The sequence below is a fragment of the Phocoena sinus genome, chromosome 5 (assembly GCF_008692025.1).
Source record: "Phocoena sinus isolate mPhoSin1 chromosome 5, mPhoSin1.pri, whole genome shotgun sequence".
In the NCBI taxonomy this organism is placed as follows: domain Eukaryota; kingdom Metazoa; phylum Chordata; class Mammalia; order Artiodactyla; family Phocoenidae; genus Phocoena; species Phocoena sinus.
In genome coordinates this window covers 95,163,578-95,188,242 of record NC_045767.1, presented here as the reverse complement: position 1 = coordinate 95,188,242, position 24,665 = coordinate 95,163,578, and the positions used below count along the sequence as shown (strand labels likewise).

General features: G+C 44.1%; 2 protein-coding genes across 9 annotated transcripts in view; both read right to left on the bottom strand.

The window, feature by feature from the left end:
- Nucleotides 1–2,532, bottom strand: part of ANXA3 (annexin A3) — a 54,663-nt gene extending 52,131 nt beyond the window's left edge. For 3 of the 8 annotated variants that reach the window (XM_032633605.1, XM_032633606.1, XM_032633610.1), the window contains exon 1: nucleotides 2,040–2,136. The gene's annotated coding sequence lies outside the window, so the exon portion shown is untranslated. Of the gene's footprint in view, nucleotides 1–544; nucleotides 2,334–2,359 lie in introns of those variants that run through there. The other 5 variants (XM_032633608.1, XM_032633609.1, XM_032633607.1 and 2 more) reach the window with 5 other exon arrangements.
- A 7,013-nt stretch (nucleotides 2,533–9,545) lies between these two features.
- FRAS1 (Fraser extracellular matrix complex subunit 1) overlaps nucleotides 9,546–24,665 on the bottom strand; it is a 458,507-nt gene continuing 443,387 nt past the window's right edge. The window contains exons 71-74 of the mRNA XM_032632915.1: nucleotides 20,111–20,277; nucleotides 17,031–17,236; nucleotides 15,673–15,819; nucleotides 9,546–13,409 (exon numbers count right to left, since the gene is read on the bottom strand). Coding sequence (XP_032488806.1) covers nucleotides 12,816–13,409; nucleotides 15,673–15,819; nucleotides 17,031–17,236; nucleotides 20,111–20,277 — 1,114 coding nt within the window. The 3' untranslated portion in view covers nucleotides 9,546–12,815. The remainder of the gene's footprint in view (nucleotides 13,410–15,672; nucleotides 15,820–17,030; nucleotides 17,237–20,110; nucleotides 20,278–24,665) is intronic.

Sequence of the window (24,665 nt, the reverse complement as noted above, 5' to 3'; positions counted from 1 at the left end):
GGATGGCTGTTGCTGGCACTAAATGAAATAATATGTGTAATCACATCAGCTAATGTTTTGAGTTCTTCCTATGTTGCAGGTTAATATAAAAAAACACAATAGAGAATTCCCTGTGGGTCCAGTGGTTAAGACTCTGCACTTTCACTGCCTGGCAGGTTTAATCCCTGGCTGGGGAACTAAGATACCACAAGCTGCGCGGCTTGGCCAATAAATAAATAAAAATTTAAAAAAATTAAGAAACATTATAAGGTCAATTCCAAAAGGCTGGAGATTTTTGTCAAGTTTTTTCACTGAGGCACAAAAGTACTAAATAAAAATGCTTATTGAATGAATGAATGATATCAGCCTCACAATAATCCAGGGGAGCTGGGTATCATTAAGAACATCTCCACTTTGCAAATGAAGAAGTTGGGGCACAGAGAGGTACAGTCGATCTCTCAGCATCCACAGTTCCAGGCCCCCTTCCCCCACCTTGCCCCGAGTTTACCCAAATCCTCAGATGCTCAAGGTCCCTATATGCAAAGGCACAGTACAGTCTCCTTACCCGCGGGTTCTGCATCCGCTGATTCCACCAACTGCGGTTCGACTTTGAAACCCGCAGCTACAGAGGGCCGACTGTACTATAACGTTCCAGTCTCACAGCGAGTAAGTGTCCCTCTACGGAACCTAGGCAGTCACAGTCCAAGGGTATACATTTAACCCCCAAGCTTCTGCCTTACCCAAGTGCCCCGCCCATACACTGTCAAAGCTAATGCTCAATATGTGTTGATTCAGTATACTTTGTAAATTACAAACATTTACTACTGATTTCAGTTTTAAGAAGTGAAAAATTACTCCACAGTGGAGGCTAAATGACCTAACAGAACCTTAAACATCCATTTCTGAAAGAGATTAGAGCGTTTACATCATTTTCTTTACTTCCTCCTGGGTCCCTATATTTACGCCGATGTCTACAGAACCACGCGGCTCTGGGAACAAGCTTCTGGTTTTCTTTACATCTTTGAATTTCCTTTCTCGTCAGTTTGAAGTTTTCTGCCTTCATGAAAGCCAATGGCGGTATCTTTGTAGAATAATGTTTTTATGAGTTACAATTTTCATGAAGTTGATTTTTAGAAAGTTGTAAATGTAGCTCTGGCAGAGGACAGAGTCTGACTGTGTAGAACACAAATCCTTGGAAATAATTTAGCCGGGCAGTGTTACAACCTTCTGATTAGCAGCCCGAGGGGCCTCCAGAGACCCAGAAGCTCCTTGACCCAGAAGCTCCTTGACCCGGCAGAAACCACAATTTCCTATATATGGTCACTTGCAAACAAGTACTCAGATGCTCTACCTGCTGACTCAAATGCCAGGGGAATGATTCAGGTTCAGTGAATCAGACTCTTGGAATCAAAGAAAAAGGTGAGTCTTTTCATGGAAAAGCAAACTTCTCGGACTCCCAAAGCCCAATATGTAAATACACTTTTCTCCTACCTCCTAAAAAAATTAAGTGACATAAAGTAAATTGCCTAAGTGAAGAGGAGGGACGTGCTCACAAGGATGGGTGGGGCTTCAAGTCCTCAGAACAGAGCTTGGAGCCAGCCCCTCTTACGACGCCAGGGACCGGGAGAACCATTCCGACTCTCCGCTCTTTTTCTGTTCCCAAGACCTGAGGGTGGGGAGAGCCAAGATGGCCAACTGTATCCCTGCGCGGCTAGCTGTGACGAAAAGCCAAGGGTCGAGGGCGCCGGGACAGCTGGTCAGCTTGCGCCCCGCCCCGAGCAGAACTGGGTGACCCTCCCAGGACAGGCAGTTCTGCTGCTCGGGGCCTCAGCTTCCTCGATTCTGAAACGGGGGCGGTGGCCTCCACGCCCGCCGGGGCCCCTGGGGCCCTGCACTCCGCAGCCGGGTCGGTACGTGGCGTGGGTGCCAGCCCAGCGCGCTGACCCGTGGCCGCGCTGCGCTCGCTGGGGAACCGGCCGAGGCGCGACCCTGGCTCCAAGCTGCGGGGCAGCCGGGGTGGCTGGTGAGGCTCGCGGCGACGCGGGGGAGGCTGAACTTACCTGGAGCGCGGCCCCAGGAACGGGAGTGCGGAAGAGCGGCCAGCGAGGGAGTGCGCCCCGGACAACGCTGCTCCGCGCTCGCTCCCGCCCGTGGCCGGACCGCGCCCCTTCCTCCCGCCCCTCCACCGCCTCCCGACTCCACCTGATCGCCACCGGAGGCTGGGAAAGGAAGCCGCGCCCCGCGGCCGTCCGGGCGCCAGTTCCGCGCAGGCGCGCCTTCGGCCCTTCGCCCTCGGCGACTTTAAAACTCTACCGCCCTAGTCTCGCATCATCCTCAAAGTGAAACCCATGTCCTCGATTTTCACTTCTCCTTAACTTACATTAAGCTTTTCTTCAGATTTAGTGCAAGCTTGTTTTGTTCTAGGCGTTGTGGATTCAGAGATCAGACAGTCCCCACTCCCAAGAAGCTCAGGGCCTGGTACGGGATGACGAACAGCTAAACACTAATAACAGTCCGTAACACTTATCTAGCATTTCCTTTGTGCCGGACACTGTTCTGAATTCTTCACAGATATGCACTAATTTAAATCTTACCATAAACCTATAAGGTAGATACTATTAGCCCCATTTTATAAATGAGAAAACTGAGACACAGAGAGATTAGGTAAAATGAACAAAGTCACAGAGGGAGTAAATGGCAGGTTTTTTATCCTGCCAGGCAGGGAGAAATTTTCTTCTACCCTTCTAGGTTCTCCTGGCTGCTCTAAGAATTAAAATGACATGAGACACATTAACGGAGAAAAATACACAAAAGTATCACTGCATCCTCACACCGTGGAAGGGACAAGAGAGCTCTCTGGAGACCCTTTTACAAGGGCACTAATCCCATTCAAGAAGGCTCCACACTCAGGGCCTAACAACCTCCCAAAGACCCCACCTCCAAGGACCATTGCTCTGGGGATTAGGATATCAACATATTAATTTTGGGGGGACACAAACATTCAGATCATAGCAAGCAGTTTATAATAACTCCCACAGCCTCTCCTTAAAAACACTGCTATTAAAAATGTTAATTGTAAATCTTTGAAAGATACCAAGAATAAACGATAATATAATAATATTGTTACCTGTGTACTCATCACCCAGTTTTATCAAATCTTAAACATTATGCTGTATTTTTTCAAGACAGTTTAAAAGGTATGTTGATACAATTGATGTTCCTTTTGTGCTTTTCCTGACCCATTTCCCGCACTCTTTCTCCAAAGATAACCCAGTAGTATACACAGTGTTATTATTCTCATGCATGTTGTTATACTTGTTTCAAAATATTGATATAGCCATAAACATATGATACTCTTTAGCAGATTTTTAAACTTTAAATATATGGTATCATGATGTATATTCTGCCACTGGCTCTTTCTGTTCAATGCTAGCTACTCTAGTAGCAATTGTTCATCATTCATTTTAAGTGCTGTATAGTATTCCATTTTATGGCCATATCATGGTTTGTTCCTCATTCTCCTGATCATGGGTATTACATCGTTTCAATATTTTGCTACTTTGAATAATGCTGCAATGAACATTATTTTACACAGCTTCTTGTTCACAGGTGTGTGAATTGATGACATTACCATTTGAAAATAAAATAAGGATAGAAAGGGAGAAATTTTTGACTGTATGGCGTAGGGAGTGATTGGTTACTAGGAGATGTGAACAGGCATACAGATTAGTTTAGTTCAATGATTAGTTTTTTGTTTTTTAATTAATTTATTTATTTTTGGATCTGTTGGGTCTTCGTTGCTGCACGGGCTTTCTCTAGTTGAGGCAAGTGGGAGCTACTCTTCCTTGCGGTGCGCGGGCTTCTCATAGGGGTGGCTTCTCTTTTGCCAAGCACGGGCTCTAGGCGCGTGGACTTCAGTAGTTGCAGCACGCGGGCTCAGTAGTTGTGGCTCGTGGGCTCTAGAGCGCAGGCTCAGTAGTGTGACGCACGGGCTTAGTTGCTCCACAGCATTGGGATCCTGGACCAGGGGTCGAACCCGTGTCTCCTGCACTGGCAGGCAGATTCTTAACCACTGCACCACCAGGGAAGTCCCAATGATTAGTTTTTAATCAGGGCTGTATTGTGAAAACTTTTAAGAGGATGAACAAATGTATCAGTTAGCTGCTGCCACCATAATGCTATATAACAAACCACCCTCAAACACAGGGGCTTAAAACAAATCATTATGTATTCTCTCAGCTCTGCAGGATGGCTGAGGTGTCTCTGCTTCATAGGTCCATTCTGGGTCCATTCTGGCTGAAGGGGCAACAGCTACTTGGAGGAAGTTCTTCTCCTGGTGACATCAGAGTACAAGAGGGCGCACCCAACTATGCACGCATGTCTCAAGCCCTTGCTTGCGTCACTGCTGCTAACATCCTATTGGTCAAAGCAAGTAACATGACTGAGCCCAACGGCGAAGGAGGGGGAAGTATACTTTTCCCATTGGGGGTAGGGCAGTGAGGGGATAGTTCTGAACAGTAAGCTAACCCATCTTAGCAGCATACAGAGAGGCACTGGGGAGGAGTTGGGAGCTAGCGACATGGCCAAGCTTTGTCAAATGGAACAAGGACAACTACATCCAATATTCAGGTTTGGGGACAGGTAGAAATATTGAGAGTCTCTAGACCCCAGGAGAGTGTTAGGCATGGAAATCAGAGTTTCCTTGGAGAAAAAACTCAACCACTAAGCCAAATATTATTTTGGTGTTTGGGACTACAAAATAATCAACAATTTAGCTAACATTGTTTTTCAGTACCCATTACACTGTTCTAAATACTTTGCACACATCATCTTATTTAGTTTTCACCCCAACCAGATGTGGTAGGTCCTATTCTGTATCATTTTTAAGAGCTGCATAAACTGTACAGCCTGAATAAGACCTTGGCCCAAGGTTACATAGCCAGCAAATCATGTAGCTGAGATTCAAACCCAAGCAACTTGGCTCCAAAGCACTCAGCTACCGTGTACTGCTTATAAATCTACATATAATGCTGAGAGGTTGACCCCAAGGGCCCCTCAGGAATGAGGGGAGGAGAAAGGACCGGGCAGCAATCTAGGTGAAGCCATTCTTCTTTTAAGTTCAAAAGCTCTATAGTTATGTACACATTCTCTACCAACTGAAACTGGCATTACTCATGACCCCTGTCAGCTCAGCAGACAGGGAAGACATATAGACTAAATGGGCGCATGCACTGAGTGGGTCCCTTCCATTTCTGAAAGTAAATTTTTGAGCAAAAGAGACAATCTGCTGGTTTCCAGCAGCAGCAGGAGGGGGCTAGTGGTTTGGGTATTCTGGCTTCTGTGGTTCAAAACTCTGCCCCATATTATGATAGGCGTATGTTGTAGGCAGAGTAATGGTCCCCAAAGATGTCCAACAACCCCGGGAATCTGTGAATATGTTACATTACACGGCAAGGGGGAATTGTGGTTGCAGATGGAATTAAGTTTGCTAATCAGCTGAACTTATTTGTTTCATATTCTTTTCCATATGGTTTATTAAAGGATATTGAATATAGTTCCCTGTGCTGTACAATAAGACCTTGTTGTTTATCCGTTCTATACATAATAATTTGCATCTGCTAACCCCAAACTCCCAATCCATCCCTTCCGCAGTCCCCCTCCCCCTTGCCAACCACAAGTCTATTCTCTGTGTCTGTGGATCTGTTTCTGTTTCATAGATAAGTTCATTTGTGTCATATTTTAGATTCCACATATAAGTCTAATCAGTTGACCTTAACGTAAGGAAATTATCCTGGATGATGTGGACCAAATGTAATCACAAGGGTCTTTGAGTGGGGAAGAGGCAAGCAGAATCTGAACTAGAGAGATGGTACAATGAGAAAGCTCAACTGGCCATTGCTGGCTTTGAAGATGGGAGCGGGTAATGATCTAAGGAACATAGGTGGTCTCTAGAAACTGGAAAAGGGAAGGAAATGGTTTCTCCCCTGGAGCCTTGAGATGGAATGCAGCCTGTCAACACCTTGAATTTAGCCTAGTAAGACCCATTTTGAACTTCTGGCCTGTAGAACTGTAAGCTGACATGTTCGTGTTGTTTTAAGCCACTTAATTTGTGGTGATCTGTTGCAGCAGCAAGAGGAAATGAATAGGAACATCTCTGGGCATGACCTACACTGGGTGTTGTTTACTGCTGCCTTCGAGGCAGTGCAGTTAGATCATCCTATCAGAGGCAAATTTTAATTGAATAATTGAATGGTCTTATTTCAAGTCTACAGACCAGCTTAAATTAGGTGTGATTACCTCTATTTTGAAAATACATAGAGAGGCTCAGAGGGATTCAGTAACTTCTACAAGTTCTGTCCCACACAACCAGGAAGTAATAACGCTGGATTTATAGCCAGAAGGAAATGAATAACAGGTGGTGTTTACCTGTAGGATTTATTTTAATCATTCCAGGTTCAGCGTTGAACTCTTTGGTTTCGGGATGGCAATTTTAAAATAAAATGCACTGTGTTTTTTTGAGGTTTTCTAGTTGTAACAACTGCCCAGTTACCACCATTTAGACTAGGATCATGCTATAGTGTATTTATAAAATTAATACTTTTCCCTCAACAGAGGAGTTTTCTCAGAAGTAAATGTTAGGTGATAAAATGATAATAATGATAAATGCTAGGATCCCAGAAACCAGGTTTATAGTCACCCAGAAAAAAAAAAAAAATTGTTTGATGAAACTTTCACCACTCTGAATACATTGAACCACTTGGTAGTTTTACAAGAAGCTAATTTTCCTATATTACCTTTTCTTTCTGCTAAAAAGAACAATTTGAGAGTCAAATATAAGATTTTAGAGCAAAGTTATTGAGGTATATTTTAAATGTGTAGTAAAATGTGAGGGGAAAATTAACAAAAGCAGGTTAAATTGACCAAGCGGTTGTGGATATTATGTTTTCTCTCACAGTTGTGAGCTGAGCCGGCCCAGCATGAGAGAGCCGATTGCTAAATTTTCAGGAGTTTTGCAAGTAAACAGAGCCATTATGAAAAATTATATTAAATAAACACAATTGAATACATTACGTTAAAAGCAAAGGTACTCAAACTTTCTAATTCCTTGACATTTTACTGTTATTGATGATCTTGAGGTTATTTATGTTTACTTTATCTGTGTGGTAGAAATGCTATATCAACTTGTGTTCTTGTGTATCTCTTCCCATCTCCATGTTCAGTGAAATTAGGTTAAATTCTGCCATGGTGAGGGCATATACAACACAAAAGCCAGCAAATGCTTCCAATCAGGCCTTCCCAGACACCAAAAGCTGGGTGTGAAATATTTATCAGCGTGCCACTGATTATAATAATGGGCAAATCTAAAATTAAGACAGGATTTGAGTTCAAGTGATTAATTATTTCTGATTTATATTAGAAAATTATAATCAAATGACACTGAATTTAAGGACTCTATTATAGTTCTGGCAGAAGAGAAATAGCAAACTAAAAGGGTTTGAATAGATAGTTTAAAAAAGGGACTCTATGGAAGCGTGGGCAGGGTTAAGTTAAAGGAATCCACAGGGGTGATGAAGCCAGAGGACTAGAGACAGGATGAAAGCATGGCTACCTCTAGGTCTGCATGGGCAAGTGAGGGACGGTGTTGTCAGAGCCTCAAGGACAGGGACAGTGGGAGGGGGCTGTCCAACAGGACCTGTGGCCCAGGAGGGATGCAGGCACTGCCAGAACCACAGCAAGGCAGTGGGGAGGGATAGACACCTTAACTTTTTTCCCATCAATGTCTCCATTTGGCCAATCTCAACCAAAAGCCAAGGGTGCAAGAAAGCCTCGGAGAAGCAATTTCAGGAAGTCTGTTTCCTGGAGCATAAACAGGGCAGAGAATTGGTGTGAAGGCAAACTGAATAAGCAGCGCAGGGACTTTTGTGTGTTACTAGTATAGACAACTGGTTCATTTTGGAAACATTCCTTTAGTGAGAACGTTTAAGGGAGGCATCTTGAAACTTTTTTTTTTTTTTTTTAACAATTTACAGAAACTCTCCCAGTCTGAGATTCTAATAAACTTTTATAATTTGCTGGTCTTGGAGCTTGGTAGCCTGAAACCAAAATGAGCATGGGGATAAAATTCTGCTAGTTTTTTTAGAGAGAGTTGCACCATGGGTCTATTTTGTTGTATCAATCAAGTGACTGAATTTTTCGGGACGAGCATTAAATTAGAGTTATAGGAGCTTTGGACCATTTTCAAGCAACATCAGTTTGTGCAAAGACTTGAAATTCTGGGATTCATATGGAACTTTCAAAGAAAATTATCCAGGACAGTGACCTGCAACTATTTCACCAGGACTGAATGAGGTAGAGAAGGTGAAGAAATCATTGCTCTTGATTGGCAGATGTGCCCGACATGTTATTGATATTGTTCCTCGGACTTTACCTGGGCCACTAGCTACTCAGTAAGCCATTGAAAGGGCTCCTGCTTAGAGCTATCTCAGGCTTATCTGGGGATAGAATCTTTATTACTCACTGTGGCATCTTAATATTAAGTTGAGCGGTGTAAACTACTGATACTGGACTATTTTTATCTTATAAAATTAGGAATTTCATGGGGTTGAAACTAGTAGGATAGTCTCAATAGTCTCCCTCTCCTGTTCTCGTTATGTTTCTTCAAAACCCTAGTCTGTGAGATATTGCAAAATCTAAATGAGAACTCATTTTCTGCCACTTACCCCCAAGTTTCCTACATTGTATGGCCATGAAATTTCAGGTCTCAGGAAGCATTTTCATAGCCAGTCCTAACAATTCATAGATTGGCTCCTGATACAGCTTCTACATGGGAGAAATGCACCCCAGGGTTTAGAGCCTGCTGTAAGGCAAGGGACAATCATAGGAAATCGTGAGGAAGTAAAGTTTACACGAAGCCCATGAGAGCATCTAAGGAAATCCTAGGTTTGGTTGTGGCATCTTTTCCCCAGATGTCATGAAAAAATGCTTTTTCAAGTCTTGCTGGGTTTGCAAATGTGCCATCAAAAGATGCCAACGGAGCCCTGCTGGCCACTGTCACTGGTTTCCCAGAGGGGACAAATGCACAGGCTTGCAGAATGCCTGGGCTAAGTTTCATTCTGACTCTGCCATTTTTCCTGCACGAGCCAGTAAATTCTTATTTGGAGCTTCGGTCATCTCCAGGGTGAGTCACGGACACTTAACAAATCTTTGTGCCTGTACAGAAGGACATAGCCATTTTCACACTATATCAAGTGTCATGAGAAGGTCTGATGATTATAAATATAGCGTAAATAATCATCTTATTGTATTGCACGTGGAGATTTTAGTTATTCCTCTTTGTTCTGGGGTTTCAACAGATTGCAAAAGAAGAACTATGATAATATGGGGATAGGTAATTGATCTTAGCACAAGTAGCAAGTGTCTCAGATGCAACCCCTTCAAAGCGATTTTCTCCAAAAACCTTTGTCTCAAATTTTAGAATGATTCTGCCATCTCAATGGCATTGCCTTACATTAATGAGATGAAGAATCTAATGAGATGAACATAGCAAAAAAACCACAACCAGACTGTCATTTATGAATACAAATTTATATAGTGGCATATGCTATTGGAGAAATCAGAAATTCATAACACACAAATTGGTATTGGGAATACAAAGATCATTTCAGAGTCAAGAAATCAGGTTGACAGCACCACGAATGTTTTACTCAAGTCTGAGCAGGTGTGTCGTATCCAAGAAGAATGAATACCTGTGGGACACCGAGACTGACTATTGTAAAACTGTGCAAAACACATCCCAACACTCTTTCTGCATCTACCTGTAAGAATCTGTGTGAGTCCGCCAGGAGGCCTGGGGTACAATCTAAGGGCAAAGGTGCAGACTCTTCTTTTAGCCTTCACAGCCATCATGTGATAGCAAATAGCAACCCCTGAGGGTCTTTTGTTCCTTCTCACCTAAAGACATGGTATAAAAGGTTAGTAAAACACACACAAGGCCTTAGTGAGCAAGTTAGAAAAACCGAAAGGAGAGCTTTGGCTGAAGTATAACTGCACATCAGTCACCAAGTTCTCTGCTTCCCAGTATGAAGTATAAAACATAAAAGAAATGAAAAATTCTGTATCAAAGAAGTAAATCTCAGTTGTACATCTCGGAGCGATTTCTATTTCACAAGTGTGCGTCCACTAGGGAAGGGTGAGCACTCGATAAAGTGTATGTGGTGGGGGATAGAAAGGAAGGGAGGCGGGGATACCCAAGGGCTTTCCTTTCACGCTGATAACTCACTATCTCACGGTCCTCAGCGATGCTGCTCGTGTCGCTCGAGAACTGTTCCACGGAGGCTGCTAGGAGCACTCCGAGATCAGTCTCCACTCCTTCCCGCACTGGCTCCGTTCTGCCATCTGTCTACATTCTGCCCACCCATGTGCCCTATTTAGCAGTAAGAGAAGGGCAGTGCAAGAAGACTATTTGAGCAAGTGGAAAGTTGCTGCTTCAACGTGCAAGCATTCAGGGACCCAGGAGCAGTGATAAACAACAGGCCCAATCAAACGTTGCTCCATGAGCAACTGGCTTCCTGTCCTTGCAGAATCAGCATCAACTTTCTAGGTTGTTCTGGAGAGGATTCCATGCTCAGCTGATGAGCTCTCGAGCCATGAGACACCAGTTTTGGGTGTTCGTGAGTCCAATACAGAAGTTCCAGCCCTAACACCCAAGCTGGCCTCGAGTAGCATCTGAGCAGTCAGGAGTATCAGGTTCTGGGCTCACTCACTCCAACTCATCTTCTCCTGCAAACTTTGTGCTCAGCTCGGAGTTGCTAAGTCAGACTTTCCTCTAAATGTCCTGCTCTGGAGAATGATTCACAGTCTCACCTCCCGCTAATACATTATTACAGCTTTTCTGTTCGGTCCTCCTCAAGCCCACTGCCAGATTCATGCCTATGTCAAGTGGTGCTTCTTTGCTCCAATGAGAAGATTATTTTATAATCCAAGTAGAAGAGATAGTTTTTTTTCCCCCCTCTACTTACCCTTGTGATATTGCCGCCATACTCTCTCTCCTCCCCTCCCTAAATCGATTCCTCTATCATTCACCCATGACACCATTCATTTGTTTACTGAATATTCCTGGAGCGCTTGCTGTGCACAAGGCACTGCTGGAGAACCCAAGGCACGGCTCACACCCGCCATTCTCTCAAGAAGCTTGGATTCTGGCTGAGATGCCTAAAACCTTTCACGGTTCATTCCTTCTAGCTTTTCGGACCAAAGTATTTCCAGTGTGGAATGTTCTCAAAGAGCTAGGGTCATCCTAATACAAATATTACACAATGTGAATGCTCTGTGATCTGCTCAGTGATTACAGTGTGCCGTGCATCAGGAAGGGGACGTGTCTTTTACTCCTGAACAATGGAATGGTGCCTCCAGTTCAAAATAACACGACATGCATGCTTATATTTTTGCCAATACAGCAGAAACAAAACTGAAACACAAAAGCAAGCGGTGCGCACACTACGTACATCATCAAGCTGCTATTTGAACACTAAATCATTTTAAAGCCATGTGTCCATGGCCTTGTCATGTGCTGATATAATAAAAGAAGTGCCTGAGCTACCAAAAAAAGAACCCCCGAAAGAGAAATCCCTGAAACACTGTACCAGGAACGGTGCCTTTATCTGCTGTACCAGTACTTTATCTGCTGTACCAGTACTTTATCTGCTGTACTGCTGTACCAGTACTTTATCTGCTGGGAGTACTAGTACTTTTCTGCTACGACTACTAGTTGGCATCCATTAACTCTGATTTCGTTCTGGCCTGAGCTTTCTCCTAATTTGCTTTATTCAAATGAATCTCTGACTTTTCTGCAGCCCTAACAAAATAAAAACCCCACAGCTAGCAAAGCACACGGCTTGTCTGTTATCGGACTGGGAAAAGCCTGGGGTAGCAGGAACTGTGGTAGGTGTTTCAAGCATCCACAGCAATGCTGAATAAAAAGGCCACAGTGCAGCAATCTTGCCTGGTGGCATCCTTTGTCAGGGAGGATGTCTGGATGTGTCCTGGCTGCAGTGTAAACCAGCCGGGCACAAGGGCACCCCCCTGGGCCTAGGGTGCAGGGCATCACTGATGTCCTCCGAGGCGCCTGCCAGGTCCCTCCTTTCCCCAGGTTTCAGTCCCCCCCCTCCCCACTCCACTGTGCCTGATGCCTGACAGGCGAGGCTGAGGTTTCTCCCTTGAGTTGTGGAGAAATGCTCTAGTCCAGACCACTTTGAACTCCCAGGTGAAAAGGGCTGGTGATGCAAGGTACAATCAGAAGCCATGGAGGGCAGGTTGTCAAGTGGACACGAGAGCAGACACACAGGTGCTGATTAGCAGAATTCTGAGCAGAACCTGGGTGTCAGCAACGTGAACTCTGCTGTGCAGAGGCCAAGGAAAATCTCAAGCAGAAGGGAGCTGGAGTGGGGGGAGGAGACCAAAGGCCCTGCATCCCTGTCTCTCTCCCTCTGAGACCTGCCTGGTACACCCCCAGCCCTCTGAGCTCCACCAGCTGTGGAGCTCACTCCTGTCCTAACGCCAGACACTGGCTTTCTAAGATCAGCCTTACAGAAGGAACAATTTGTCGCCGCTGACATGGCTAATGGGATCCACGGAAAGAACTACTTCCATCCTCTGGGGTCTCAGTGGTTCTTTGTTTAATGAGGTAGCTCGGCTGTGAGCTGATGCATGTGATGTGTGCCTCCGCCACTCAAAGCTATAGTTTTCCCTTTTCAATCAGCAAGATTATAAAAATACCAGTATTTTCCCCCGTTTTATAAAAATGATTTTAGAAAAAAAACACTCATGGATCTCCTCCATTAAACTTCTGTTCCGTCTTGCAAATTGTTGTGAACTCTGACTTCTAGATTCAATTTTTTTACTCTAGCACCTTTGAACACATAAGCACCCTCGGTTTCACTGAGTACGTTGACGTTCCGCACGGTGCAGTACTGTCTGTCCACGTTCTTCTCCACCCTGTCCAGGCCCCTCTTGGGCACATCCACCTTGGTATTCAGAGGGTATTCCTCCAAAATGTCCCCTGTGGGCGGCTTCTTCCTCTGTTTCTGGCGTTTCCTGGTGATGAAACAAGCCACCAAAAACACCAGAAGTAGGAGCACGATGGCAGCAAGGGCGCTGCTGATAGACGCCCCGGTTTGGGATAGAGAAGCAGCTACAGCTGGCTCTTCCATCTCCAGATTCAGCGACTTCATATTGGTGCCATTCTTGACTTGGTCCCCTTCATTGTCATAGATGAGGGATTCGTCAAGGGTCAGCCAGCCACTGGGGTCCACCAGGTCCCTTCGGTTGCGCCTCAGAGGGGCTGTGAGAGAGCGCTGGACTCTGGGACCTGAGATGGTGTCAGGTCCAATGATGTAGATCACCTGGAGATACCACTGGTGTCCGGCTTCCACCTGCAGAAGGAGGAGATGGCGAGACAAAGCGAACATGTCATTGCTGCCCACAGGCCACCTCTGAGGAAAGGCAATGGAAAGACAGCTGCCCACCACAAGCCCCAATAGATAAACGGTTTCAAGAAAAGCATTAGCCACACCAGTGTTCAAAGCAGCATTACTTACAGTAGCCAAGATATGGAAACAACCTAAGTGTCCGTCAATAGATGAATGGAAAAAGAAGATGTGGGGGGTGTGTGTGTGTGTGTATATATACCATGCAGCCATAAAAAAGAATCTTGCCAGTTGTGACAACATGGATGGACCTAGAAAGCATTATGCTAAGTTAAATAAGTTAGACAGAGAAAGACTAATACCATATGATTTCAGGTATTTGTGGAATCTGAAAAACAAAACAAACAAAACAAAATGAAAACAGTCTCGTAGATGCAGAGAACAAATGGGTAGTCGCCAGAGGGAGGAGGGTGTGGGGAGCACTGTGATATGTGAAGGGGCTTAAGAGGTACAAACCTCCAGTTATCAAATAAATAAGCCAGGAGATGTAATACACAGCATAAGGAACATGGCCAATGAGACTGTAATAGCTTTGTATGGGGACAGATGGTTACTAGACTTATCACATTGATCATTTCATAACGTATGCAAATGTCAAATCACTGCAAGTAATTCTTGCCACTGGAGTCCACATGAAAAGAACATAATATGGTATATCAAATGTGTTTCAATTAAACAAAGAAAGGGGGCTTCCCTGGTGGCGCAGTGGTTGAGAGTCCACCTGCCGATGCAGGGGACACGGGTTTGTGCCCCGGTCCGGGAGGATCCCACATGCCGCGGAGCGGCTGGGCCTGTGAGCCATGGCCGCTGAGCCTAGGCGTCTGGAGCCTGTGCTCCGCAACGGGAGAGGCCACAATAGTGAGAGGCCCGTGTACCGCAAAAAAAAAAAACAAAAAAAACAAAGAAAGGAAACTGATCCACTAAAGAACCTCTTGCTTTTAAAGTCATGGAATAAATCAGACCATAACTGGCACCCTTTAAGAAAAATGTTGAGGTAAGACTATGTATGGCGCATTTAAAGATTAGTAAATACACCACTGTAACTGTAGCAGAAAGGTTTTGATGAAGTAAAAAAAAGAAAAAAGAAAAAAAAGAAAAGCATTAGCCATGGTTGGTGCCTGTGAACAGAGAACTGAACTGAATATTTTGGGGTCCTGTTTTATTTCCACATTCAGGTGATCTTGGGTCAGATATTCGCATTTTTTTTCAGTTTCACTACCTGTGCATGAAATAGCCCTAAGAATTTACCTTTCAGGGTTTCTTTAGCTCAGTCATCACTTATGATGTGTTGGCCTTTATTGATAGCAGTGGAGTAATAGTATTAATAATCACATTTATTCCCAGTACCTTTTATTGTTTTCTATGCCAATTTACTATTTATTCATGAACTTTAGCTAAAATAGAGTCATTCAACAAATATTCACTAACCACCTACTCTGTGCATAATACACAGATACTTGACAAAAATCTGCTAAATCTTAACACTTCTTGGATCCTCCCCTGACTTATGTCATCAAGCATTTTATTTCCCTCTCATCTGCCCCCATGGAAACCCTCCATGATTTTTTTTTTTTTTCGGTACGCGGGTCTCTCACTGTTGTGGCCTCTCCCATTGCGGAGCACAGGCTCCGCGGCCATGGCTCACGGGCCCAGCCGCTCTGCGGCATGTGGGATCTTCCCGGACCGGGGCACGAACCCGTGTCCCCTGCATCGGCAGGCAGACTCTCAACCACTGCGCCACCAGGGAAGCCCCCCTCCATGATTTTGAAATAACTTCTGAAGAGTGATAATAGTTCTGAAATCCAAGGTCATGGCTTACTATTGGGAGACAGAGAAGAGTGGAATTTGATCTTGGAAGTTTATTTTTATTACTGGGACTTAGAGTATTTTTGCTTATTGAATACTAGTAATTCTTGCCATTCTAAATTACTGAATTGTATTTATGAGTTTGTTAAATATTTCCACATGCCTGTGAAAATCAGCTGGGGCAGCAAAGAGCCATGATGAGTGAGTATATGCAAATTAAAGAATTTTGTTGGTCTGTTGGATAGACGGTAAGATGAATGATGAGCTTAACAACAATAAAAAAAGACCTGCCAGTAAGAATGCTATAAAAAGAAACTGACATCAAAGAGATGATGTCATCCTCCTTGCTGTAACCTTTAAAGTGACCTTGATCCTGTGCTTCTATTCTTCTCACCATACTCACCTTATAGAGTGCGTCCACCTTCAGAGTAAATCCATCCACGCCTGGCATGCTACTGACCACGTGGAAATCAGGCAACTCAGAAGCAAAGTGGGCTTCAAAGGGCACGTCGTGGAAGTACTTGTCCGTTACCTCTGGCTGACTGCGGTCCTAGGATTTCAGAAAAAAAAAACGCAAGATTTAGAAAGACGGAACCACTGAGCTGGCAGGTGGCAGTCACTGGGAGGAGAAAGGCACTCTCCACTCCTCCTTTGGGTCGGGTCAGGAGGGCACATGCCGCAGAAGCCCTCTCCTTAAGTTGACCGCTGCCTCTGGGCACCGACTGCCCTCTTCAGGGAAGGACACTTGGTGGCCTCTGTGATCTCAAAACCCAATGGGTGAGAGAGCCTAGACCAACAATTCTCAAGCTATTTGGTCTCAGAACATAAAAATTAAGGACCACCTCCCCCCAAAGCTTTCATTTTATGTGACTGATATCTATCAATATTTACTGTACTAAAATTAACACTGTAATTATGTTACAATTAACAATTTTAAAAAATGCATTTACTAATTCATTTTAAAATAGAAATGAGAAACTCACTACATGTTAACATAAGTAACATATTTTTTAGTGAAAATGTCTGTATTCACACCCACCTCCCCAAAAGAGAGCTGGCATTGTTTTACATTTTTGCAAATCTCTGTTAAAGAACCAGATTCTCACAATTGCTTCTGTATTCAATCTGTTGTGGCATGTTGTTTTGGCTGAAGTATATGAAGAATCTGGCCTCACACAAGCTATGTAGTTGGAAGACAGAGAAATGTTTGAATAACTTTTTCAGATAATTATGGATATTCTTTTTGGATACTAAATCAAAGCTCAGTAAGTGGTATTTTCTTCTAAAGATTAGTCACAATGTCGAATCTGAATCCCTATCAACGAAACCTTCGTACTCTTGGCACTCATGAGGGACTGAGTATGAAAAAGGCAAGCATCATCATATCATTATGAAAGTAGTTCTGACCTTGTGGACGCCCTGAAAGAATATTGGGGATGTTCAGGGGTGTCTGGGACACACTTTGAGAAACACTAGCTTAGACTTTCCCCTTCCTAGAACATCAGTAACAGCTTGTCTTGTTACCCACCAAACCTTCACAGTTGGTGATATGTATCGAGTTAGCCAAAAGTTCGTTCGGGTTTTTTCATAAGATCGAACGAACTTTTTGGCCAACCCAATACTAACATTAAGCTGATAGAAGTAACAACAACAATATCTGTAGAAAACCGTCAAGAGTGGGGGTCTATCTGCTTCAGGCAAAAACCATAGCTGAGGAAAGCTACTCGTGTGTCAGCCCTTTAACACTAACAGTTAGCATACCAGCAGCAGGAATCTGTGTTTTAGGTGTTTGTTTGGCTGAATGCATCCATACTGTGGCCCTTCATTGTAGATTGTCCCCGTGGGATCAAAGAAAGGCACGTAGCCATCCTTGCCGGTACAAAGATAGACCTTCTCCAGCTGGAGTTTGTAAGCAGAATTAAGGTTTTGTTCTGGATTCCAAAGTACTCGGCCATAAAGGATTTGACCTGAAAAGATTGCAAGGCATTAATTAGGTCAGACTTTAAGATTAAAGAGAAAAAAAGTGTCAAAGATAGGAAGGATTTAACATGCTCCTATAGAGTCAAAAGTACCTTTCTATGAAGAGCTGTGGGGTCCATGTGTCCCTAAAATACACATTCATTCATGTATAGCTTCTTTTAATCAGTAAATGTTACTTAAGTATTTAGGGTGGGGCAAGCACTCTGTTACGCGCAGGGGATACGAAGGTGAGTGAGACACAGATGAGAGGGCAGAAATAAAAGCAAAGCAATTGCTAATAATAGCTGACATTTATCAAACTCATACCATTTGCTAGGTACTGTACTAACTCCTTCCCATGGAAGAACTCATGCAGTGCTCACGATTTTACAGATGAGGAAATTGAGTGGTTAAGTGACTTGTTCAAGGTCACAAAGTTAGTAAGTGGGGAGGGTGAGATTCAAAGTCAAAGTGCTTTGTCTCGAGAAACCCACACTATTAACTTCCATGCGATACTGCTGCGTAAAACAGAGGAAGGTACGTAACATCAAGTGAGTATATAGCTGAGCACAAAAATCTGCCTGAGGAAAGGTATGGAAGAATTTAAAGAAGAGATGACATTGGGCAGTATCCTGAACGATGAGTGGGCATTTGTCAGATAGAGCATTTGAGGCGGGTGGGAGAAGCTGGGGAGAGCAATCTAGGCAAAAGCAAGTCCATGTACAAAATACGGAATGCTGGAAAGGTATCAGCCCCGGTGTAGGTACTTTTCCTTAGTTCCTGCTAGGGCATCAAGTTCTTTACCTACAGTATCTTATTTAATCCTCCCAAGGGCCTAAGAGATAGGTTCAATTATTATCCCTATTTTAAATAACGTGTCCAGCATTTCAGATCTGTGACACGTGGTGGGGAGGATTTGAGCACAAATTCGTCTGACTTCAGATGTTTATCCCGAGCATCTACTATGGCACTGGGGAGGCCAGTGATTGGGGTGGAGGGCATCGGGAGGGCTCTGGCAGGAGAGACTCCCGGGAAGGTTGATTAATGGCGTGAGGATTCTGGACTTGAGTATAGGAGTAATAGGGAACGCCGGAAGGTTTTAAACGGGGGCTTAATGTCAACGCACCTGGGCTTTAGAAACATGGAGAATGAAGACAAAGAGACCAGAATCACAGGTAGGGAGTTATTTTAATGCTCTAGCAAGAAATAGGTATCCAAAATATAGCAGTGAGGCAAGGGGATGCATTCAAGAAATGTCTAGGAGTTGGAACCATTCATCTTATGATAGATGGGATACAGGAGGCAACCAGAAGCAGAGGATAGCCCTGAGGTCTTTGGCTGGGCCACCTGGAGTATGGTGATGCAGTCAGTGGGGCAGTGAATGTGAGAGGAACACGTCTGAGGGGAGGTAAGTCCAGTTCTAGACGTCTCTAGGTGTCTGAACAACACCCGCTTGGAGAGGTTTGGCAGTTTGGGTCCGCATGTGGAAGTGTGGAAATGAAGCTCAGGAGGGACCAGGGACAAGGTCAATTTTTGTGGAATGGCTGTGGGGTAGCAGGAGGTTAGGAAGAGTTCAGGGTAAAGGGATGAGCCGGGCCAGGGGGACGACTGGAGTAGCACTGAAGTGAGAACAGGAGTCAAGCATGGAACATGGACACAGCAACACGGATGGGGCAGAGGACGGAGACCCAAGGCCGGAGAGTGAGAAGTGGCCAGAGAGGTAAGATAGTGTCAGGTGAGGCTGGTGCAAAGGAAACCAAACAGGAAAAAAGCGTCAAAATCCATAGGTTTGGTGTCATGGACGGGAGAGGATTCTGAGCCGTGGTAGGACAAACCCAGCCTGCAGCAGACGGATGGAGGAGTGACTGGGAAGGACGGCCATGAGGTCAGCGTGTGCTCACCACTCCCTCAGGAAGCTTCTCAGAGAAAAGCAAAGGAGAACATGGGCTGAAGTTTGAGGCATAGGTAGGGATGAGAGATTTTCTTTTTCTGTTATGGGATGTGGTTTTAGGATGAGAGAAAAAAACACAGATGTGAGCAGAAGATTAAAAGTAAGAGAAAGGCAGAAGAGATAACTGAGAGAAAAGGCAGATGATTGATTCATTTATTATTAATTCATTCAACAAATATTTATTAAGCACCTCGGCATTGGTGGTATGGCGTGCAAATTTGGTATTTGATCACAATCTCTGTCCTAATGGAATCTAGAGTCTAGTGGTAGAGATAGGCAATAAATAAGTAAAGAAAAATATGTATTATAATGTTAAAAATTGTGATAAGTACTATAAAAAATGAACAGCATTCTGTGAAAGTGACAAATATGACGGCTTATATTAGATTGGCTGGTGCAATCAAGGCAAGTGTCTATTGGGAGGTTAACATTTAGATAGAGACCCGAAGGAGAAGAAAGTCAAGGGAACCCTATTCGGGACAGGGAGGGGACAGAGGAGCCATTTCAAGTAGAGAAAGCCTGCTGGAGAGGACATGTATGTTTGACATAGCTTTGAGGATGGCAGGCAGTAGGGTCGTATTGCAATCTCTCTGAGGAACCGAGAGGTGAAGCAGTTTACCCAAAGTCAGACAGTGGGTTAGAATCTGGTTGGAAACCCCAGTGTTCTTACTACTCAGACCAGTGCTCTTCCACAGTATCGCACTGCTGATCATTATCGCACCAAGAATGTGATCTTATTTTGAAATAGCTTGAAGGAAGAATATGGGTCTGTTCCTTGACTAAACCTTGGCTGCCCTGGAACCAACGCTGGGGGAATCTTCCCTGGAGAGCTGACTGAAAGCCAATGAGCAGAGATGCTAGTCCAAGGACCTATCCAAAAGCTTCTCAAGTCCAGCGGAGTCTCTGTCTGCGGGTGAAGGGAATGACTTACCTTTGGAGAAGGCCCCTTTGTAATCCATTTCCGCCAGTGACATATCAGATGTGTTGGGGTCCATCAGGAACACCTTCTCATTGTTGCAGAGCTGAAATTCAGTATTGAGCGAGTATACAACAGGGACAGGGCGGTTGGTCTGCTGGAATGCGATGGGTATCAGGAATCTAAATGTGGGAAAAACAAGAGTTTCTTGAGAGCAGGGTCGACTTTGCATTTGCCCTTTGAGCTGCCCTCCCTTTCCCACCCTTCTCGGGATTGTGAACAGTACTTTGTTGTAGGTGCTACATATTTACTGAATAAAGAGATGTCTGCAGGCAAGAGTCTTTATTTAGTTCAGGTCCTTATGGGGTTCATCTGCTCTTTGGAGCAGGAATAATCTAACTGGCCTTTAGACTCTACAACGCTCTTTGCTTTTCCTGGCCCTCTCATTCTGGAGAGCCCTGCGGGCCGATTTGAGATTAGCGGTAATGAATTTAAACTTTCCTGACTTTGGCCTTGCTGAACCTTCTGCTGGAACACTCCTTCTTCCTCTGCCACCATCCTTTGCCTAGTGAACTCTTATTCTTCAGATCTCAACTCAAGCACCACTTTCTCTAGGAAGCTTACCCTCTTTTTCTTCCCTCCCAGGCTGGGTCAGATCCCTTATCATTTGTTCTCATCACACTGTGCACTTTTCCTTCATAGTACTTACTGTGGTTTGCTATTCTATTTAAATGTGTGATCAAAGTCTGCTTTCACCCACTGTGGGTTCCATAGAGTCATAATCCATGCCTATCTGCTCGCCATTGTACCTGCCATGCTGGCCAAGCTCCTAACACATATGTTTGTTAAAGAATAACGCACAAGTGATAATTTGAATGCTTTACTCTTCCGATCAAGTCCGTCTGATCATTCCCTACTTTTTTTTTTTTTTTTTTTTAATTTATTTTTATTTTTTTTGCGGTACGTGGGCCTCTCACTGTTGTGGCCTCTCCCGTTGCGGAGCACAGGCTCCGGACACGCAGGCTCAGCGGCCATGGCTCACGGGCCCAGCCGCTCTGCGGCATGTGGGATCTTCCCGGACCGGGGCACGATCCTGTGTCCCCTGCATCGGCAGGTGGACTCTCAACCACTGCGCCACCAGGGAAGCCCCATTCCCTACTTTTAACTGAAGCTGCTCCAGGGGGTGGATTTGAGAGGGCTGAGGTGTAGGAGGAACTTGGGGTGCAGGAGAAACCCACACAAACCAAGGCTGACCATGCTTCCACAGCTTTGATATAACCATTAATTGTACCAAGAGCTCATTTATCTGACTCAGGGAAATAGGTTTTTCTTGTTGATGTTGGTATTTATTACCACAATCCACACAGTGCCAGGACCTAAGACACTTGATAAATACTTATTGATTAAAGAGAATGAAGAAAGGACTAGAGATGATGATAATGATGACTTACAAGCTTATACGTATGACAGACTCACAAAAATAGGCGTAATAGGAGACACAATTCTTTTGAATTAGGTCTGAATTTCCAGTCAGGCTTGATTACTCGTTGTGTTGTAGTTCTACCGCATCCATATGGAGCCATATTGAAAGATATGGAGATGATCAAAAGCAAAATTAGGCCCAAGGGGGAAAGTCACCCTGGGAATAACAGGGAACCCACAGGTAAGGATGCCCCTGATGTAAGGGAAGAATATCAACTCTGAGGCCTCAGTACACTCCAACAATACTCTTCACCCTGCAGACTTCCACACCCACACAGCACTGGGACTGGAGAAGGGGTTAATGCCTTGTTTGCTCCTTTTTGCCATTTCAAACCTTTGTTCCTCTCTCCTCTTTAAAAAAAAAAAAAAAAATCCAGCACCTACCCTGGAGAAACTCTTCTCACACATGTAACTAAGAGACACATAGAGTATTGTTTGTAATAGAGAGGATCTGGGATTATAAGCCAAATAGAGTGGTCAAATAAATTGTGGACTCTTCCTATGAAGACTACTTTAATGCAGTGAAAAACAAACTGCAGCTACATGGATCGACATAAATGTTGATTTCACTTATGAATCAACAAGTGATTCACTGAAGGAATAAAAAAGCTGCAGAGAGAATTCACGCAGTATGAAATTTTTATATAAAGTTCAAAAACAGGCAAAACCATGTAGAAGTAAATATGAGGTGAACCATAACCCAAAACAAGGGATGATGAGTACAAATATCAGGCTAGTGGTTACCTTAGTGGAGAGTTGGGGAGAGTACAGCTGAAAGGGGCACTGAGGGTGTTTAAATGGTAGCGGAAATGTTCTATTTCTTTTTTTTTCTTTGACTCCCAGTTTCTTTAGTTATAAAATGGAGATAACAGTACCAATTTGTGGGGAATCATTGGAATGCAGATTGAATGTTAAGAGCTTAGTACAGAGGAAGCACATAGTCTGCACTCCATACACGGTCACTAATAGCAGTGGTAGTTATTATATTCTCTTATCATCAGTATCATAGCCCAAGGGATACCCAATTCATTGCAGCTAGGTAATGTTCTTGAGGTTTTATATATCCACAGTATATGGTCTTCTGGGTATCTAACATATTTCATAATTTTAAAAATTTATTACATGAATAAAAATTCCCCAGCAATTCTCTTCAGACGATTTGCCCTCTATTCTTCCTTTCTGCAACCAACCGCCACTTTCCTGGTCACCATCCTTCCCACACTTGGCTGACTACGGGCTCCCAGCATTGCTCCTGCCCTCAGTCTCCGTGATTTCAACATCTGCACGGATGAACCTTCTATTCCCCTAGCCTCTCAGTTCCTTGATGTCTTCACTTCCAAACAGCAAGTTCTCCTCCCCACTGCAGCCACCTACCCTCCACCATCACACTAGGCACCTCCTCCAAAAAAACTCATTTTCAAACACTTCCCTCTCTAACTACCACCTCCTACCTTCCCAGCTCACCTCTTCTTTTAATCTCACTCACACCAGACCCTCAGTGACCATGTTTACCGGGATGCAGAGGACCTGGAACACTAACATACTCATGGTGGGAATGTACACACACAGTTACACATTTATAAACACCGGGAAATGGTGTGACACTTTTTTAAGAAGTTAAACATATATCTGCCATAGGATCCAGCCACTCCATTCCTAGGTATTTACACAAGAAAACAGAAACCATGTGTCCATATAAAGGCTTGTCTATGTATGTTCATAGCAGCTTTCTTTATAATAGCCCAAACCGGAAACAACCCAAATGTCCATCAACTGACCGATTTGATAAACAAATTTAGTGTGTCCATACCATGGAATACAACTCAGCAATAACAGGAACAAACTACTGATATGCACAACAGTACGAATGAGTCAAAATAATCGTGTTGAACAAAAGCAGTCAGAGAAAAAGAATGCTGTGTGATGCCATGTATATAAATTAGCAGAAAATGCAAAGTAATCTGTAGTGACACAAAGATCAGCGGACACCGTGGCGGGGAGGGGTGGCCTGGGGTGAGATGGGAGGGAGGGAGGGATAACAAAGGGCCATGAGGAAACCTTTGAAGGAAACAGATACACTCCCTATCTTAATTGTGGTAATGTTTCACGAGTGTACACGTATGTCAAAATTGATCAAATTGTATGTACTTTAAATGTGTGCTATTCATCTTACATCAGTAATATTAAAAACAATTCAATGGGGCCCTCAGCACTGCCTATCAGCTGCCAACTATAACTCTACCGTGCTTACTTTCCCACTTTCTGAGACGACTCTGATTTACTTCCTCCTCTCTTCTCAAACCTCATTGTTGCTCACTTCTAGCTAATGCTTGGCTTCTCATTTCATGGAGAAAACAGACTCAGTCAGATGTCTCCCCTGTCATCCTTCCCCTCCCAGTCTGCTAATTCTCCCTTCACTTGCATCCATAGACTGTGCTTGCCTTCCTCTTCCAGTGGATGAGCTCTCTGTGCTTCTGGCTAAGGCCGGCCCTTCCCCTCATGTCCCAGGTCTATCCCCTGCCCTACTCAAGGACTAGGCTCTGCAGATCTTCCCTCCTCCCCCTGCATTGTCACATTTCCCCCTAACAGACCAATAGGGTTATTCCCACCAGCATACAAACATCCTGAAATATTTTGCACCCTAAAACACAAACAAATTAAACCTCCTTTTACCCTTCATCTGTTTCCCGCTAATGCCTCTCTATCTGACATCCGTTATAACAAAATTCCCTAAGCATTGTTGTTCCCTCTTGTCTCCACATTCTTGCCTCCCTCTCTTGAACCAACTCCAATCAGGCTTCATCGCCCTCAGTCCACTGAACCTGCCCTTTGTCAAGATCATCAACCACTTCCCCATTGCCAAATCCAATGGCCACCTCTCAGACTGTTCATTTGAAAGTCGCATTCCAAATTATCTTCTCTTAATGACAATGTCAGATTCTGTCTTCAGTGTCTTTCCTCTGAAATGTTTTCTATTCACTTTGCTCAGCTCCTAGAAAGGTGGCACTAGACTATACACTGCCTGAGAGCAGAGGTGACTTTTAATCCTCTCCTCTAGTCTCCATGCCGAGGAGAGCCAAGTGCCTGA